The sequence below is a fragment of the Melanaphis sacchari genome, unplaced genomic scaffold (genome assembly GCF_002803265.2).
Source record: "Melanaphis sacchari strain LSU unplaced genomic scaffold, SCAv2.0 Contig921_pilon_pilon, whole genome shotgun sequence".
NCBI lineage: Eukaryota > Metazoa > Arthropoda > Insecta > Hemiptera > Aphididae > Melanaphis > Melanaphis sacchari.
In genome coordinates this window covers 16,789-34,555 of record NW_020271651.1, presented here as the reverse complement: position 1 = coordinate 34,555, position 17,767 = coordinate 16,789, and the positions used below count along the sequence as shown (strand labels likewise).

General features: G+C 40.4%; 1 protein-coding gene across 1 annotated transcript; it reads right to left on the bottom strand.

Moving 5' to 3' along the window:
• Window positions 1–145: 145 nt before the first annotated feature.
• LOC112602931 lies at window positions 146–6,082 on the bottom strand. The gene has a single exon (XM_025351299.1). The coding sequence runs from the start codon at window positions 5,405–5,407 to the stop codon at window positions 206–208; it is 5,202 nt and encodes a 1,733-aa protein (XP_025207084.1). The 5' UTR covers window positions 5,408–6,082; the 3' UTR covers window positions 146–205.
• Between the last annotated feature and the right edge of the window lie 11,685 nt (window positions 6,083–17,767).

Genomic DNA, 17,767 nt, shown 5'->3' with positions numbered 1-17,767 from the left:
TATCGACTTATCTCAATATTTTTATTACCTATATCAAGTATTGAACATATCGCCCAGCATTTTACGCTGACGTAAAATTTTTACATGAATACAAATATTTACACATATTACAAATTAAATTTAGAATTCATACATATTACAAAAAAAAATAACAATAGAAATAAATTTTATTAAATTATTACTAATTAGTACTTATATATATATATTAATTGTCGTCCTTTATCGGTAACGGACATAAAGAACGAGCGGCACGCTTGACTTCTCCCTTGTTGGTTCGGATCAACGCTACTCGGATCACCCCATCCTTTCCAGGGTAAACTTCTGTGACTCGACCAATTGCCCACTGTAGAGGTGGTAGATTGTCTTCTTTAATCAGGACCAATGTGTCTGGTTTCAGCGGCGGACCTTTTGACTTACCCCATTTTGAGCGACCTTGGAGTTGACTTAAATATTCAGTGCTCCACCTCGACCATATTTGCTGAGTCACCTGAATAGTTCGTTGCCAACGTCGGAGAAGGTTTGGCGTAATGTTTAAAAGATCTGGTTCCGGTAGGTCGGTAAGAGAACCACCGATTAAAAAATGACCGGGTGTCAATACATTTAAATCGCTAGGATCAGAGGACGTGGGAGTCAAAGGGCGTGAGTTTAGGCAAGCCTCTATGCGAACTAACACGGTATTCAATTCTTCGTAAGTAAAAAAAGCATTTCCCAAATGTCTTATTAAATGATACTTAACCGATTTTACGGCGGCTTCCCAGAGCCCGCCGAAATGTGGTGCTCTGGGGGGAATAAATTGCCATTTTACTCCCACTTCCGTGACAGTTTTGTGCACAAGTTCCATGTGCTGCTTTGATAAAAATAAATCACGTAGTTCTTTTAGTTGTCGGTTTGCTCCAACAAAGTTGGTTCCGTTGTCAGAATAAATTGTATTACATATTCCTCGCCGCGACCAGAATCTTCGTAAAGCGGACAAAAAAGCGTTCGTAGTTAGATCGCCGACCAACTCGACGTGTATAGCTTTGGTCACAAAACAGACAAATACGCAAATATATGCCTTTGTCATTTGTGCGTTACGCCTTAAACTGGTTTTAATCATAATTGGCCCGGCGAAATCAACGCCGCATATTTTGAACGCGCGTTCCGGTTCAATACGATCGCGTGGTAAATCTCCCATGATCGGCTCGTACGTAACTGGTTTTGAACGAAAACAAATAACACATTGGTGCACCGTACGCCTCGCTATATTACGACCATTTAACGGCCAGAATTTTTCTCGTATTGCCGATAAGAGCGCTTGCGGGCCAGCATGTAATAGACGTTCGTGTTCGTTACGAAATAATGCTACTGTAAATTCTGATTTAGCTGGTAATAATATCGGGTTTCGCTGATCGAAATGTATAGTTGTTGATTTATTAATGCGACCGCCAACGCGTAATACATCTTGTTCATCTAAAAAAGGGCGCAGTAATGCAATTTTCGTTGTTTTGATATACATTTTGGATTTTATGAGTTTTATCTCTTCGAAAAAATAATGTTGTTGAACTAATTTTATTATTGTTAATCGTGCAGCAGCTATTTCGGTGACGTCGAGTTTGATGTCGGTGAAATTAACTTTTTTATTTCTTGCGCGTTCGAACCAACGCTTACAATACGCTGTTACTCGAAATAATTTGCTCAGGTTCGAATACTTTTTTAATAAATAAAATTCTTCCTTTGTGGACGAGTGGAGTGCTACCGGTTTACGCTTTCTCTCCGGAAGTTCGGTGTTCAGCGATAATTCGTCGATCGAGGATTTAGGCCATTCATTTTCATTTGATTTAAACCAAACTGGACCTTCCCACCACAAAGTATTGTCTTTTAATAGCTTTGGGCTGCAGCCGCGTGAAATTATATCTGCCGGATTGTCGCTTGATTTGACGTATCCCCACTCTGCTGCAGCTGTTAACGTTTGAATTTCACCGACTCGATGTGCTACAAATGTTTTCCAACGTGTTGAAGGCGAATTTATCCATGCTAGCACTATGGTTGAATCAGACCAAAAGCGTTTTTCGTGTATCGTAATATTTAATCGCGGTATTATTTTATCAGCTAGTCGAGCTAACAGAACGGCTGCGCATAATTCCAAACGTGCTAAAGAGACTACTTTTAATGGAGCTACCTTTGACTTTGCGACTATAAGCCTGGAATAGTGATTTCCCAATTCGTCTGTAGTCCGCGTGTATAAACACGCGCCGAATGCTCTTGTTGACGCGTCAGCAAAACCGTGTATTTGTGTGACTAAGACGTTAGAACAACCAATTATCCATCTTGGAATGTGGATTTCTTCAAGTTCTGGCAACGTTTGTTGATAGTTTTGCCATTCTTCGTTTAGTTCTGTACTTACAAGATCATCCCAATTTATACGTGCTAACCATAATTTTTGCATAAATATTTTGGCGACGACGACAACGGGTCCGACGAGACCAAGTGGGTCGAATATAGTCGCTATCGTTGATAACACTATACGTTTTGTAATTCGTTCTGTATTGTTTTTGCAATTATCGTCTACTTTATATTGATAAACGTCGTCAGACGGATTCCAAAACAGACCTAATGTTTTTATAGTGCTATCGTCTAAATTTAGAACGCGCAGTGGGTCATTGTCCTCGTTTGATATATTTTCTAATAATCGATGATCATTAGCAATCCATTTACGTAATTTGAAACCGGCGGTGTTTAAAATATTGATAACGTCGTCGCGCAATTTTTCGGCGGCCGTTATATCGTTAGCGCCGCCCAGATAATCGTCCATGTAGAAGTCATTAGTGATTGCTTTATGAGCAACCGGAAATAACTCTTGCATTTCTTCTGCCAATTTCATTAAACATCCCGTAGCTAAATAGGAAGCTGGCGTTGTTCCGTATGTAATTGTTTTTAATTTGAATTCGGTGATCGGCTCGTCCGGTTTTGAGCGCCATAGGATTCGTTGAAGATTTGCATCGGTGTTCGACACCCAAATTTGGCGATACATTTTTTCTATGTCTGACGACATGACGTATTTATATGATCGGAAACGTGCAATAATGCATATTAATTCATCTTGAATGTTTGGCCCCTTTAGTAGCAAATCATTTAAACTTTTTCCGGAATCGGTTGCACACGACGCGTCAAATACGACGCGTAGTTTGGTGGTAGCGCTACTATCGCGTAAAACCGCGTGATGAGGTATATAATACGACTTTTCTTCTTTTTCACCTGGGTTTACCTTTTCCATATGACCGAGGTTCGCGTATTCTTCCATAAACTCGACGTATTTTTGTTTTAATTTGGGATTCGATCGAAACCTATTTTCTAAAGATAAAAAACGTTTTAAAGCTATTGAACGCGATGCACCTAAGGTATTTATATTTTCGCGTAACGGTAATCGAACAACAAATCTACCTTCACCATTTCTTTTTACTGATTTGTTAAAATGGTCTACACACATTTTTTCTTCGGAGCTATAAACTATTTCTTTCGGTACTTCTTCTAATTCCCAAAACTTGGTAATTTTATCGTTCAGGTCAAAACAGCTCGGCCTGGCCGGCGTCACGTTTAGAAAGAAAGAATGCACTGTGCAATTATTTTCGCTCTTAGCGGGACCGGCTACTATCCAACCAAATGCTGTCTCTTGAAACATGGGACCATTTATAATAGGTTTATACTGACCTGTGCGTAAAACATCATAGAATATTTCGGCACCTAACAAAATATCTATCTTCCCTGGCTGAGCGTACGACGGGTCGGCAAATTGAATGTGTTGTGGTATGTCCCAGTTTGACGTGTTTATTTTTTCGGTTGGTAGAAACGTTGTAATTTTTGGTACAGTTAGAAAATTTAACATATACTGATTTTCGGCTGACCTCGACTGTATTTTTGTTAGTACAGAGTGCGTGGAATAACTTTTTGATTTGTTTACCCCGGTTATTTCGCAATTAATGCTTTTATGTGCTAGCCCGAGTTTGTTTGATAACTCTTTTGTTATAAAATTTGATTGCGATCCGGAGTCCAACAACGCTCTTGCTAATACAGGTTTATTAAACTTATCGTATATTCGTATTATTGCGGTAGATAACAATACGTAGACGTCCGCCGACGGAGCCGCGTGCGTAGTCACGGTGCATGACGGCGGTACGGGCGTTATGTCATTTTGCTCGTGCAGTAAGTTATTATGTAACTTACCACATTTTTTGCATCCTTTAAATTTACATTTGTTGTCTGCGTGTCGAGACAAACAATTTTTGCATATGTCCAATTTATTTACCTGTTGCAGTCTATCGTTTACTGACAACGCGAGAAATTTCGTACAGCGATAGATCGGATGACCTTCATTACAAAAATAACATTTAAATTTGTTGGTGCTAGTATGGGATATAGTTTTTTTTGCTTTTTCGACTTTGTTGTATTTCTGCTTATTTTGTGTGTCTGCTAAATTTATATTTTGTGCACCTTCTACGGCTTCCAGTATTTGAAATCTGTTTTGTAAAAAGGTTAACAGATCGTCAACTTCGGGCACTTCCTTTTTTGGCGCTTGTGTTTCCCATTCTTTTAATGTAGCACCATCTAATTTTGTCGAAATTATATGTAACAGCATTGGTCCCCAATTTTTTGGGTCGTAACCTAGTGATTTGAGTGCTGTCATATGTCCCGACAATAAGTCCATAAATTGTCGTAATTTTGATGATTTTTCTTTGGTGACGGGTTCCAAATCGAAAATTGCTTTAGTGTGCGTTTGGACGATTATTTTTTTATTATTAAACCGTTCGTTTAAGCAATTCCACGCTACTATATAATTTTTTGCCGAGGTTTCGTACGATTGAATAACCTTTTCGGCATCGCCAGATAACGCCGATTTCAAATAGAAAAATTTTTGTATATCTGTGAGTGCTTCGTTTGAATGGATTAGTGCAGTAAACATGTCATTAAATGTCGACCATTGTTTGTAATCGCCACTAAAATTTGGTACGTTTAAAGCTGCCAACTTCACAATGGAGGCTTGATTGCTCACACTAGATCTCGCACTCGAAACGCTTTGACCTGCATTGTTTTCGATCTCATTTGAGACCTGAACCGAGCTCGGCCCTTCGACCTTTTTGTATTTTTCTACTAGTTTTATATAACCAGCTACGGCTGTGTAGTATAAATTTTCAAATTCGTCCCGGTACAATTCTTCATTTTCTGGGTTAATGGACTTTTGTTCAATAGTGGACTGTATATTTTGAAATTCTGTCCAGCCTTCTTCAATTTTTTCTTTTTTAACCATTAATTGAATTAAGTCATCGTCTTTAGAAAAATTGTTGACGGCATTTGAGAACTTTGTTAATTGCCCTTTTATTGTCCCGCGTCGGAATGATAACGCGTTTATATCGTTCATGATATTAGGGCTCATTGAATTATTAAATACCTATTATTGGTATCAATCTATTAACTGTATAACGATAATTTATTGATATGGTCGTACAAAGATTGTCACAAACCTGTTGACAATGTTTGACCTTTATAGTAGAGCCTATACACTCTTAATCTTTCAGTGAAACTTGAACTTTGTACCAATTAAATTTTTGTCACACCGTGTTAGCGCAAGAAACTACAACAGGGAATTACGTATCTAAATTTAAGGAAATTTGGTTCTCTTACCTTGAGTAGTTGAATTTCTGGCATTTGAGTTGGTGACACGAAATCAAAATCGGATGCTTTATATTTTCAGATTGACCATTAATACTTTTAACACTTCTTACGTGTATTTAATATTTATATAATAAATCCGGTTCGACAAGGACCATGTCGAGGCACCTTTGTGAGAATATTTAGTTAAAATAAAGGAAAATTTTAAATTGTATTTTAACGATTCGTACACACAATGCCTTTTTATTTTTATATATTTTTTTTACTTTAACCACATCAGTTATATTTAATCAAAAGACGGTTTGGATTTACTATTTGACAGTTGAAAAAACACCACAATGAGTCTACACTAAAGTTGACGGTAAACTGAAGATAAAACGACTCGGCACGGCGACGCCGACCGATATCGACTTATCTCAATATTTTTATTACCTATATCAAGTATTGAACAATATCTGTAACTGTTAAATATAAATAAAATTAAATCATTAAAATATTTTAAGCCTACCTACTTAAGAAAATATTTATAAAAAAATCAACACAAACCACACATTTGGACTGTGGATAAATTAATTACAAGTACCTAGATATATGTATAATATATTTTTAACATTGTTTTAATATTTACTAGTTGATAATAATTTACCTTTATTATTTGATTCAATCGATGCAGAGTTGGTCTTAAAGTATTTAACAATAGACGCTGTTCCATTTACTTTTCTTTTTTTTTTTGCAATAGTCTAAATGTCTCGACCAATTAGTGTGATTCATATCACCCTTAATTTTTCCACAAACGCATAGTGAAGAGCTCATAATGAAAGTATAAATGACAATTTTTAACACAATTTTAAAAGATAATTAAACAAGTACAAAATGTGCAGAATAATTAAATGATTTTATAGTTAAACCTTTTTATTCACACTGAACGTATACGTTTTGTAACGTCAATCACAGACAATGAACGAGTTACGAGTAAACAGTGAACGGTCTTTACAGTCATTACTGCTCTCCAGATAATAAAAATATAATTTGGTGTATTTATCATTTATTTTATTCTATTTATAAATACACCTTATAAAACCACAGAACAACAATATTTCATAAGTCAGTATTGATACATATTATACGTATATGACCATGATAATGATTTGTGTCCATTATTTGGTAAACTGATTATCAGTTATCTCAGAACTATAAATAAAACCACGGACTACAATATATCAATATCTTAGTCCGTGAATAACAGTCACCATAACATTATTATTATTATTATTTTATATTCGTGAATTAATGATATAAATCATAATATTATTACAATGCAAGCATATAGATAATAAGCACATAATAATTTCTTTATTTATATTTTCATTATTTTCATTCAAGACTAACCGTGTGTGTGGGCTTTATGAGGTCATGAGGTATGACCCACCACCACCCCCCAAAAAACCAGAAGCAATCGCTTCTGAAAAACATGGTTCGCTACGCCACTGATTCGAAGAGTAAATGTATTCTTTTATTATTTAGTATAAATGAATCTGGCACACCGTGTGGCATCAACACTGTATCTTGCACGCAACTCGGCTCTGTCACAAAAAACCGCGCACGCAACTCAACCTTGTTATGAAAAAACCACGCACGCAATTCGACCCAGAAAACGATTTTCGCACGCAACTCGGAACCGCCGGTTAAGTCGTTACATAAATTTATAGTTCTGTTATAAAAGTTAATAGTTTTTTTTGTTCGTTCGTTAAAGTTGTTGAGTTTTACATAAAATAATAGTTTCCAGTCGGAGTTAGTCGTAGTGCTCCTTGGTTTTCAAAGTACATTCCGTTTTTTCTGAGTAAGTCTGGTAATTTGGTATGGCATTGGTTGAGCCCATGCCGCTTGAAATATGACATATATCGTTATAAACCTAAAATTTTAATTTATTTTTTCTTATTACCTACGATAACTTCATACTATTTTTACTTAATTACTTATAACTATTTATTGTCCTTTTTACTTATAATATCCTTATTTTCTTACTCTCATTAACTTAGTTAATTTACTTAACACTTTCATGATATATTTTCACATTATTCTTATGTACGGTAACATGCCTTTTACCTCTTAATATTACTATATTTTCTTTATCTAATAAATCTGTCACTTCAAATGGACCTATCCATAACGGGTTTAACTTATTTTTCTGTGTCTTATCTCTTAATAATATTTTATCTTTCACGTGTACATCAATCGGGTTTTCATTATTATCATAATTTTGTTTAGATTTAATTTTATTTTTAATTAATGTTTCTTTAGCTATTTTATGCGCTTCCTGCATCTTTTGTTTTAGATCGTAATAATAATGATCATAGTTATATCTCGGTTCAGGATCGTGAGATAGTTTAATTGGTATTTCTAATGGTTTCCCATATAATAGTGAATAAGGCTGATATCTTGTCGATGTGTATTCAGTGGAATTATAAACGAAAAATGCATTATTTATCTACATAATGTCTTAAATATTCAGTTAATGTTCTGTGTGATCTTTCTAAACTACCGTTCGTTTGCGGGTGGAATGGACTAGTATTTATTTTATTAATTTGTAATAATTTACATACTTCTGTGAATATTTTACTTAAGAAATCGGTACCTTGGTCGGTTAATATTGTCGTGGGTATGCCATGCATACATACTAAATGCGTTACGAACGCTTCTGCGACTGTGTTAGCTTGGTGATTTGGTAATGGTATCCCCATAGAATATTTTGTTAAATTGTCTTGTAAAGTTAATATGTATGTATTTCCCGATAATGTAGGGACCAATGAGCCAACTATGTCTAAAAATATTTTTTCGAATGGCTCTGAACTTGTTGATGTGATAAGCATGGGTTGTTTTATTTTTTTATTTGTGACTTTACTCTTTTGACAAGATTCACAATTCTTAACATATTTTATTACGTCCTCTTTTAAACCCTTCCAGTTAAATTGTGTCTTTATCTTTTTTATTGTCCGGTGTATATCTGTATGTCCCCAATCACTGAATCGTGACATTGGTTGAATATAATTAATTTTTCCTCCTCACTAAACTCAAATTTTGAACATATGATTATCTCTACATTTGTATTCCGAAATACATATCGAATCATGGCGCGTACCTGTGCCCATTCGAGCCTGTCCTTAAATCTTAATTTATTCATTGCTAATTTATTCAATGACAGTTCCTCACAGAGTGTTTTCAGATTTAATAATGATAAATACACGTTTTCGTACGTGGTCTTTTGGTTATTTTTATTTTTTGTTGTTAAGAAAATTATGTTCCTATTGTTATGTTTTATGTAATTCACGGCCCCTACATGTTTACTGGGCGTTAATATCTGATTTCCACCGAATTTCTGTTTTAGTTCGTAATTTATTCCTGACATAAAGTTATAATTTTTAGCTATTTCTGACACGATGTGATACTCCTCGGGTGCTTCTACTAATTTACCGTTTACCTCTCGTACATTTTTATTTGTTATTACTTGTGATTCGAATTTATTCAAAAATACTGGATAGCTTTCACTTTTTATTTCGTCTACAGTGTACATTCTAGATAGCGCGTCTACATTTGCATTTTGAACTCCCGGTTTATATTTAATTTCATAATCATATTCTTCTAACAGTATTCGCCATCGAGCGAGTTTAGACAATGGATCTTTTAAATTGAATAACCACGACAATGCACGGTGATCGCTTAATATGACAAATTTCCTACCGTATAAATATGGTCTAAATATTTTTACTGCAAATATTATTGCTAAACATTCGAGTTCGGTTGTATTTTAATTATGTTCGCTTTTATTTAAAGTTCTAGATGCGTATGCAATAGGTAGATCTGATGGTATTTCCCTTTGCGATAATATAGTGCCTAAAGCTTTTCCGCTCACGTCCGTAGTAACTATAAACGGTTTTGTAAAATTTGGATATTGTAATAACGGTTCGGAACAAAGTATTGTTTTTAATTTATCAAATGCTTCTTGACATTTCGTTTTCCAATTAAATTGTACACCCTTTTTTAATAAATTTGTTATCAGCTTTGCTATAAGACTGTAAGATTTTATAAATTTTTTATAATACCCCGAAAGTCCTAAAAATGATTTTATTTCTTTCACATTTGTAGGTACCGGAAATTCTAATACTGACTTAATTTTATTTGGATCTGGTTTTATTCCACTTTCACTAATAATGTGCCCTAAGTATAAACAATAAACATTCTTGTTTTAAAAATTCGCATTTATCCGGTTGTATTTTTAAATTATGTTTTTGTAGTCGTTCGAATACGTCGCGTAATTTATTATTATGATCGCTTAAATTTTTCCCATATATTATTATATCATCTAAATATACCAAACATTTAATTCCTATTATACCTGCCATTACACTATTCATTAACCGTTGAAATGTAGACGGTGATGTTTTAAGACCCATAGCCATTTTTGTAAAATGCCAATGCCCTTGGTTTGTTGAAAATGCAGTGAACTCTTTGCTAGACTCGTCGAGTTTTATTTGATAGAACCCGGATGCAAGATCTAGTATGCTAAATAAATTACATTGTCCTAGCTGATCTAATATTTCGGTTATGTTAGGTAAAGGGTGATATTCATTTATTGTTACTTTATTTAATGCCCTAAAATCTACAAATATTCTAAATTTCTCCTCTTGACTCGCGTCAAGTTTCTTTTTGACTAGTAATAATGGTGCATTCCAAGGTGAAAAAGATGGTTCAATGATATCGTCATTTTTCATTTGTTTTATTTGTTTATTTATTTCCTCCATTTGTGAATGTGGTAATCTATACGGTCTCTTATAAATAGGTGGTTAATTGGCTGGTAAATTAATTTTATGTGTTTAAGTATCTGTATGTGTTAGTATATCCCCTTTTAAATGAAATATGTCTTGGTACTGAAGTTCCGAATTTGGACAGAGTCCTACACTCCGCGGGAAAGGTATATGAGCCTAGACTCGTCCCCTTTCAGGCAGAGGCACCAGATACTTTTCGAGAAAAGTATCGGGCATCGTCAGATGAGGACAGTTTTAAGGCCGTCCACCAGTCTCAGAAGAGGAGTTTTTACGCCCCTCGCCTTAAACATGGGTTTTCAAATGACTTCCAGTTTGGTTTCAAGATGTATCAAATCTCTCTACTGACCACTGGTAAGGCCGCGGAACTATGCAACCCGCTACTTAATATGGTTTAAGCAACCGCAAGGTGGTATACTCCCACCGGCAGAGTGGCTGTGTTCCCAGGAGAATACTCACCGTTAACCTTCGCCTGATCAGCAAGCGATCATTTACCACTTTCGTCATATACATGACTGCCATTACGAATCCGATCCCAGACGTCCACACCAGGTTCCCCCGATGCTTGGTTCCAGACGTCGTTCCCGTAGTACTTATTCCTAATTTAAAATAGGCGACTAAAGTGCGACGTTTCAGCTAGACGTCCATCATCGCCTTAAGCTAGGACATTTCGCCTCCCTACTATTTACTTTTACAGATACACGAGGGCTAGTGGTTAGGAGAAAATTCCTCTCAGTGAATGCTCTCACTTTCTCCACTCCAGGCCGTCTCTTCAGTGTCCCCTAGTTGCACTTCCGTCTCCTTGCGAAGTCGTTTGTGCTCTTCGGTTTCACCGTCGATCATATCCGGAGGAATTAAGGTGTTGAGCAGTAAGTCTAGAGTTTCAACCAGGCCCACCGTGCACACGCCTCCCTCCTTTCGGAGGGTTGCAAGCACACCTCGTGAGTCGGTGTTCGCTCCTTCTTTACACCACCGATAGGCGGACCCCCCATGGTCTCTCATTACCCTCCTCGGTAGTAAACCTTCTCCAGGTTCTAGTTTGTTCTTTTCACCTTCCTGCTGTATACTTATTTCTCTCTCTCCTGAAGACTGAAGATGTCTTCCAATGCGGCTGTCCTTTCCTCGCTTCCTTCAGCTCGAGACTTGCACAGTTTCCGTCTTATCCGCTTGACAGTACGCCTCTGGGTCTCAAGTTTCTCCGTGAACCACGTCAGCATCTTGAGTCCATGGGGCCTCGTCATCGGCGTCGACTTCTTACATGCTTCGGTCAAGGCCGAAGTTAGGTAATCCGCTCTAGAATGAATATCCCCCTCTAGCCAGCGTGATTGACCGTCAAACAGTCTTTCAGCGAGCCTTTGACGAAAAACATTCCAGTGGGCTTTCCAGACATTAAACCTTTTTCGTTCCCATTCTTCCTTCTTTCCGTCCTCATTTACATCGTAGCAGAATATAATTAGTCGATGATCAGTAGTAACCGCGTTCAACACCACCTTCCAATCGTGGACATTCACGGCAGCACTCACCGACGCAAGCGTCAGATCAAGTATCGCCGATCCCATCTCCGACTGAAACGTAGGCGTCGACCCCGAGTTACAGCAGATCATGTTACCCGACATAATCATATCCTCTACCTTCTCCCCTTTCACGTCTGTATGTGTATCATTCCAAAGTGTAGACCTAGCGTTGACATCACCTCCAATGAACCAGTCCGCATCCCCCAATCGCCGGACGACTTCGTCCAGTCTTTCGACATGGATTTCGTCGGCTACGAGAATTGGAAGTACGCACTGCCCTGATCATCATAGAAGCCCTGATCCCCGCTTCGTATCACCACTATTACCAGATGAGTCCCGCTAAACTGCGTCATTAGTGTTACCCCCAGTTTTGGGTTCACAACCAATACCGCAGTCGCTGGTTTCTCACCCGGTAAGGAACCGGTTATTAACCGAAGTGGTGATTTGCCATGATTGGCAAACGTCCCAGCTCCGGTCACATACGGCTCCTGAATCAACACAACATCCAGACCCCTTCTTCCTACCTCGGACAGCAGGTCATCTGTTGCCAGTTTCCCCGTCCAGTTTTACCTGCCCTATCCTGACTCTGTCCATCTGAATTTTCGGGCTTCCCGCCGGAAATTCACCTCTCACGTATGACACTTTGAGGTGTCACCCGAGACATGACCACTCTTCCAACCACTAGCGGCGCAACAAGCACACCGTATCGCGACCGGTCGAGCAGTACAGCGCGCAGCGTGATGCGAGCCAGCACATCGCCCGCAGACCACCACCGAAGCCTTGCACGACACACCAATGTGTCAGTATCGCTGGCACTTGTGGCACCGCAACACTTTGACACTGGGGCCCACACGACAACGGGACAGCCCAACGAACAACACCTGTCCCACAATCTCACCAGCAACCTCGGGCGTGACCTCAAACTCAACGTCCCAACCTCTACTCGTAACCTTGTTACTCCTAGGGATTAGTTCGAGATTCTTACTCCAGCCAACACCCAGATTCACAGAACCAACGTTCTGCTTCTCCAGCTGCATGGCTATTTCATCATCCTTCACTTCTATCCCTACCCCGAATATTTTCACTCGAGGGTTTCTCTCGCCCGCTCGACGTAAATCGAGCGAAGCGTTTTGGAGTAGCTTCCGACTCCCCTCATTTTCCGGCTCTACGTAAAGTTTCTCCGCCCCAACCTTCTTTACTCTCTTGAACTTTGAGTTGTGCACCCCCGTCCTTACCGCCTCCCAGAGAGTCTTTATTAGTTCCGCCTCAGTTGCCTCAAGGACAACTTTTGGTTTCTCCGGTCCAGCCTCTCCTTTCCGCGGCAAGTTGACGATGTACGCCCCGCAGTCCTTCTCACTGACTTTCTTTGTTTCCTCAAGGAGTATTCTCACATCCTTGGGAACAATCCTTTTCACTTTTTTGGTTTTCCTCTTTACCGTCGTCTATCCTTCTGCCCTTGGCACCTTAGACTTTTCAAGGCGGGGTCTTACCGGGTTTTCCTCCCGCCGTTTTCGCCCTTCTGTTTCCAGCACCGTCCGTACCAGGCTCCTGTTCTTGAGCTGTTTTACAACAACCTTCTGAACCAGAGCCTTTCCGGTTGGTACCTTGACAGTCACCTCTTTCGAGGTTGACGCCTTAGGATCCGATTTAGCCTCAGGCCTTGGACCCTCTCTCTTCTCTACACTCTTTTCCTTTCTCCTTTTCGACTTCCTATCGCTCTTCTTCTTTCTCTTCGGCGCTGGTTTATTCTCTTTCCTCTCCTTCAATATCTCGGCATGAATGTCGTTCACAACTTTTTCGAAGTCCTCGCCGATTAGAGTGTCCTTCGGTAATGCTGACATCCCCGTAGGCCCACCCCTCACATTGACTCCTTCTATTAGAGTTGTTTCCTTCATCAACTCCGATCGCCTCAGGTGTCGCGCCTCCAAAAGCCTCCCCTGCATCATCATTTGCGCGTAGACGAGTTCGTCCACTACACCCATAATTTTTGCACGGGCCTTCAAGAAGCCCTCTTTCCTGGCTTTCGTCATCGTTGACTTCTCCAGCCTCATCGCCATCACGAGACGGAGAAGCTCATCAGAGAACTCCCTCCCACGGCGCCCCAAATTGCAGGTGTAATCCCGCAATTCAGCCGTGTCCACTATAGACCCAGCACCGTAGTTGAAGCGATCAACGCCCTCACCCTCGTCGTCCCTCAGTCACTTGTTGCATCTAGTAGGAGTTTCCTCCTCATTAGCTCCAACAATGATGAAAGGCGACCCTTCCTTCCTTTCTCCCAACTGTCCTTGTTTTTCCATATTCTTTTCCGTTATCTCTTTATATATCTCTTTGATGTTTTCCATATTTGTTCCCACGAGTGGAGGACGATTTATTAAGTCCATTATGTCACTGCGCCCCTCTGACATAATAAGGGATTCTACCCAGCCCTTTCCAGGGGACTGTGGGATCTCTATAGACACGGTATATTTACTTCCTCCGTGCCAACCTATTCTCATAACTAAATACCTGAGCTTAGGAGGTTGCTAAGATGTTCAGTTAAGAACACCTCTTGCCCTTATCCTCAAGCAGATCCGATGAAGGACCCTTCAATTGTCCAACACATTTAACACTTTGCAGTGTAGTGTTGGGCCGAACGCGTCTATACCAACTACCCAAAGTCAGCATAGCTTTTGACCCAATTAAATTAATAACCGGGGTCAACCCCCTCCTACCTAGATTTTAATCCTACAAGAGGTTCGCTGACTTTCCCATCTAATGAAAGAAAGGTAAAGTCACCCGATAAAGCCTCAGCTTTTATCAGTATTTTTCCATGGAAGGCCTTTCTAGTTGCAAGCAGCTTTCCTGGTCGATATCATAGTGTCAGCATAATATCGAACCTGGGGCGACCAAATTAAGGTCACTTCCAGTTCACGCTTCTAGGAAGCCTCGATAGAAGGTTTTATTCTTCTTCGATCTAATGCCTTTCGGGCCCGTCATCAGGATAGAGAACGTTGTTATGGGCTACACAGATGTTATCCGTGGCCATCCTCGGTATGCATTTCATACCGATATAATCCGTCGAATGGTTTCCTATATATACTAGGAGAGACTCAAGAGTCTTCCTGGGTTGGTTCAAGGCATCGGTTTCATTCCGAGCCCATCCCACCTTTCCCGGGTAGGCGACTGTGCGAGCCGCAAGTCCGCGCACTAATTCCGGGTAAGTCATGTCATACCACAAGATTATGGCCGTCCAACAGACCACATACGAGCCAATTCAGAGGGGACTTGACAAAGTCAGAGCCCCATAATTCGGTACGTAGTGGTCATCATCAGGCCGACAAGGTTAGGTTAGGTTAGGTTAGGTTAAGGATAAAATTTTTATAGAACAAACTCAACGATAGACAATTCGGGTTCAGGAAAGGAAAGTCGACCGTCGACGCCATATCAACTGTAATGGACGTGGTAAATAGGGCAGGATCCGGTCCCCTTCGAAAGAGAGAATTATGTACGGTAGTAGCATTAGACGTCGCCAATGCATTCAACACGGCTAGGTGGTGCAAGATCGCAGAAGCGTTGAACAGGAAGGAGACACCACCCTATTTGATGAGAGTCATCTATAATTACTTGAGTGAGAGGACACTGGTGTACGGGGAGGGCAAAAGCAGGACGCTCTCATGTGGCGTTCCACAGGGATCGGTACTAGGGCCACTTTTGTGGAATGTCATGTATGACGATTTACTCAACCTAGAAATAGAAGGAAACCTCCAGGGTCCATCTACAAGTACATTAGTAGCCTTTGCAGATGACATAGCTATAATAGCAACAGGCAGAACAACCGCAGCACTCCAGACTGCAACAAACGAGACACTAATGGCAGTCAGCGAATGGTTAGAAGAAAACGGTCTTAAGTTGTCAATAAACAAGACTGAGGCAGTTATCTTAACGACAAAGAGAGGATACGATCAACCAGAATTCACGCTCAACGGGATAAAAATCGATATTAAAGAACAAATTCGATACTTGGGAGTGGAACTAAGTCGCGTCTGGGGTTTTAGGAAGCACATAGAAAAAGCGGCAGCTAAGGCTAGTTCTACTGCATCTAACCTAGCTCGGATTATGCCGAACGTAGGAGGTGCTTCCCACAAGAAACGGAAGATATTTGGAGCTATAGTATACAGCCAAACACTGTATGCCGCCCCTATATGGGTCCATGCACTTGAATTCGACATAAACAAATCGACACTTTTGAAACCGCAAAGAATAATAGCTCTAAGAATCGCTATGGGGTATAGAACGGTTTCCACAGAAGCCATATTGGTGGTCGCCGGTATCATTCCTGTACATCTGATGGCACTGGAAAGATTAAAATCACACAAGGATAGGACTAGTAAAGATACATCACGAGAAGAATCGTTCACCAAGTGGCAGGACGAGTGGAATGAGGCGAAGACGGGCAGATGGACAAGAAGGATGATACCAGACGTGAAGAGATGGGCAACAAGAAAACACGGAGAGATAAATTTCCATCTGACGCAAATGCTCACTGGGCATGGTTGTTTCCGGGAGTATTTACACAGGTTTAAGAGAACGGTGGACACCATGTGCGTGGACTGCTCTGCTCCGAGAGACGATGCTGAACACGCAATCTTTCATTGCGATCGATGGTGGAGGCAGAGACGAGACTTAGAGGTCAAGATGGGAAAGGCGCTGGAGCCAGAAGTGATGGTGGACTTCATGCTGAAGAACCGAAACCACTGGAACGCGGTCGGAGAGTTTGTCAGTGGCATACTTTCAAAGAGGGAGGAAGAGGAAAGAGCACGTCAAAGGGCAGAAAAATACATATTACCAGTTAGATATTTGTTATAGGCCGAAGGCCACAGCAGAAGGGATAGAGCCCTCCAACTATTGTAAATAATAAATTGTAAAAAATAATATATTTTAATAAATGATGTGGATGTAGAGGGAAGGATGACCTACAAGGGAAAGTTCCCCTCTACAGCGCCACGATTACAACACAAAAAAAAAAAAAAAAAAAAAAAGGTTAGGTTAAGGATATGCTTAGGAGATATGTTAATTCCATGTGTGCCTTTGCAAAGTGCAACAGGAACGTCCACAAGGAACTAAAAGAAACGTTAGCAAATTCAAGCGTGGTCCTGACGCAATATAGCAAAGTAAGGAGCAGGACGGGCACCAAGAGTAGAGTTTGCAAGTCTCAGCACACACAAACTCCTGCTGAAGTCGCTAGGGCCACGCCCTTCCAGGCCAACGGAGAGCGGAGTATGGAGCATGTGCGAGGAGGCGTGGCGACCAAGGACGCCACTACCAACACAAACGCTCCCGCCTGCGAGCCACCTCCTACAAAGCCCCAGCTGGCAGGCGAGAAGCAGAAGCAGCAGCAGCCTCAACAGAACCAGCCCCGACAGCAGCTGCAACCCGAGCAGCGACTGGGACTACAGGCTACGAGGAGGAAGGATAAGAAGAGTCGGCCCAACAAGCAACAGCAGCAGCAGCAGCTACAACAACATCGGGTAGAGTCGGAGCAGCCAAGCCAGGAAGCAGTGCATGACCAACAGCAGCAGCCAACATGGAGTCAAGTGGCGAGAAGGACCAAGAAGGCAAAGAAGGAAGATCCTCTCTCCCCAAAAATGGTGCAACCCACGGCTGCGGAAAGACTTGCCCTACTACAGCGCAGGGTCTCAAAAACAGCGGCGGTCACCATCGATCGTCCTGCCGACAACGGTTCACTAGTCGCTGCGATGAGGAAAGTGTCCAGCTCAATCAACCTCGCATCGCTCGGCGTCAGCGTATTGA

Coding starts and splice junctions, on each gene's coding strand:
- LOC112602931 (XM_025351299.1), bottom strand. CDS start 5,407: ATGAGCCCTAATATCATGAACGATATAAACGCGTTATCATTCCGACGC.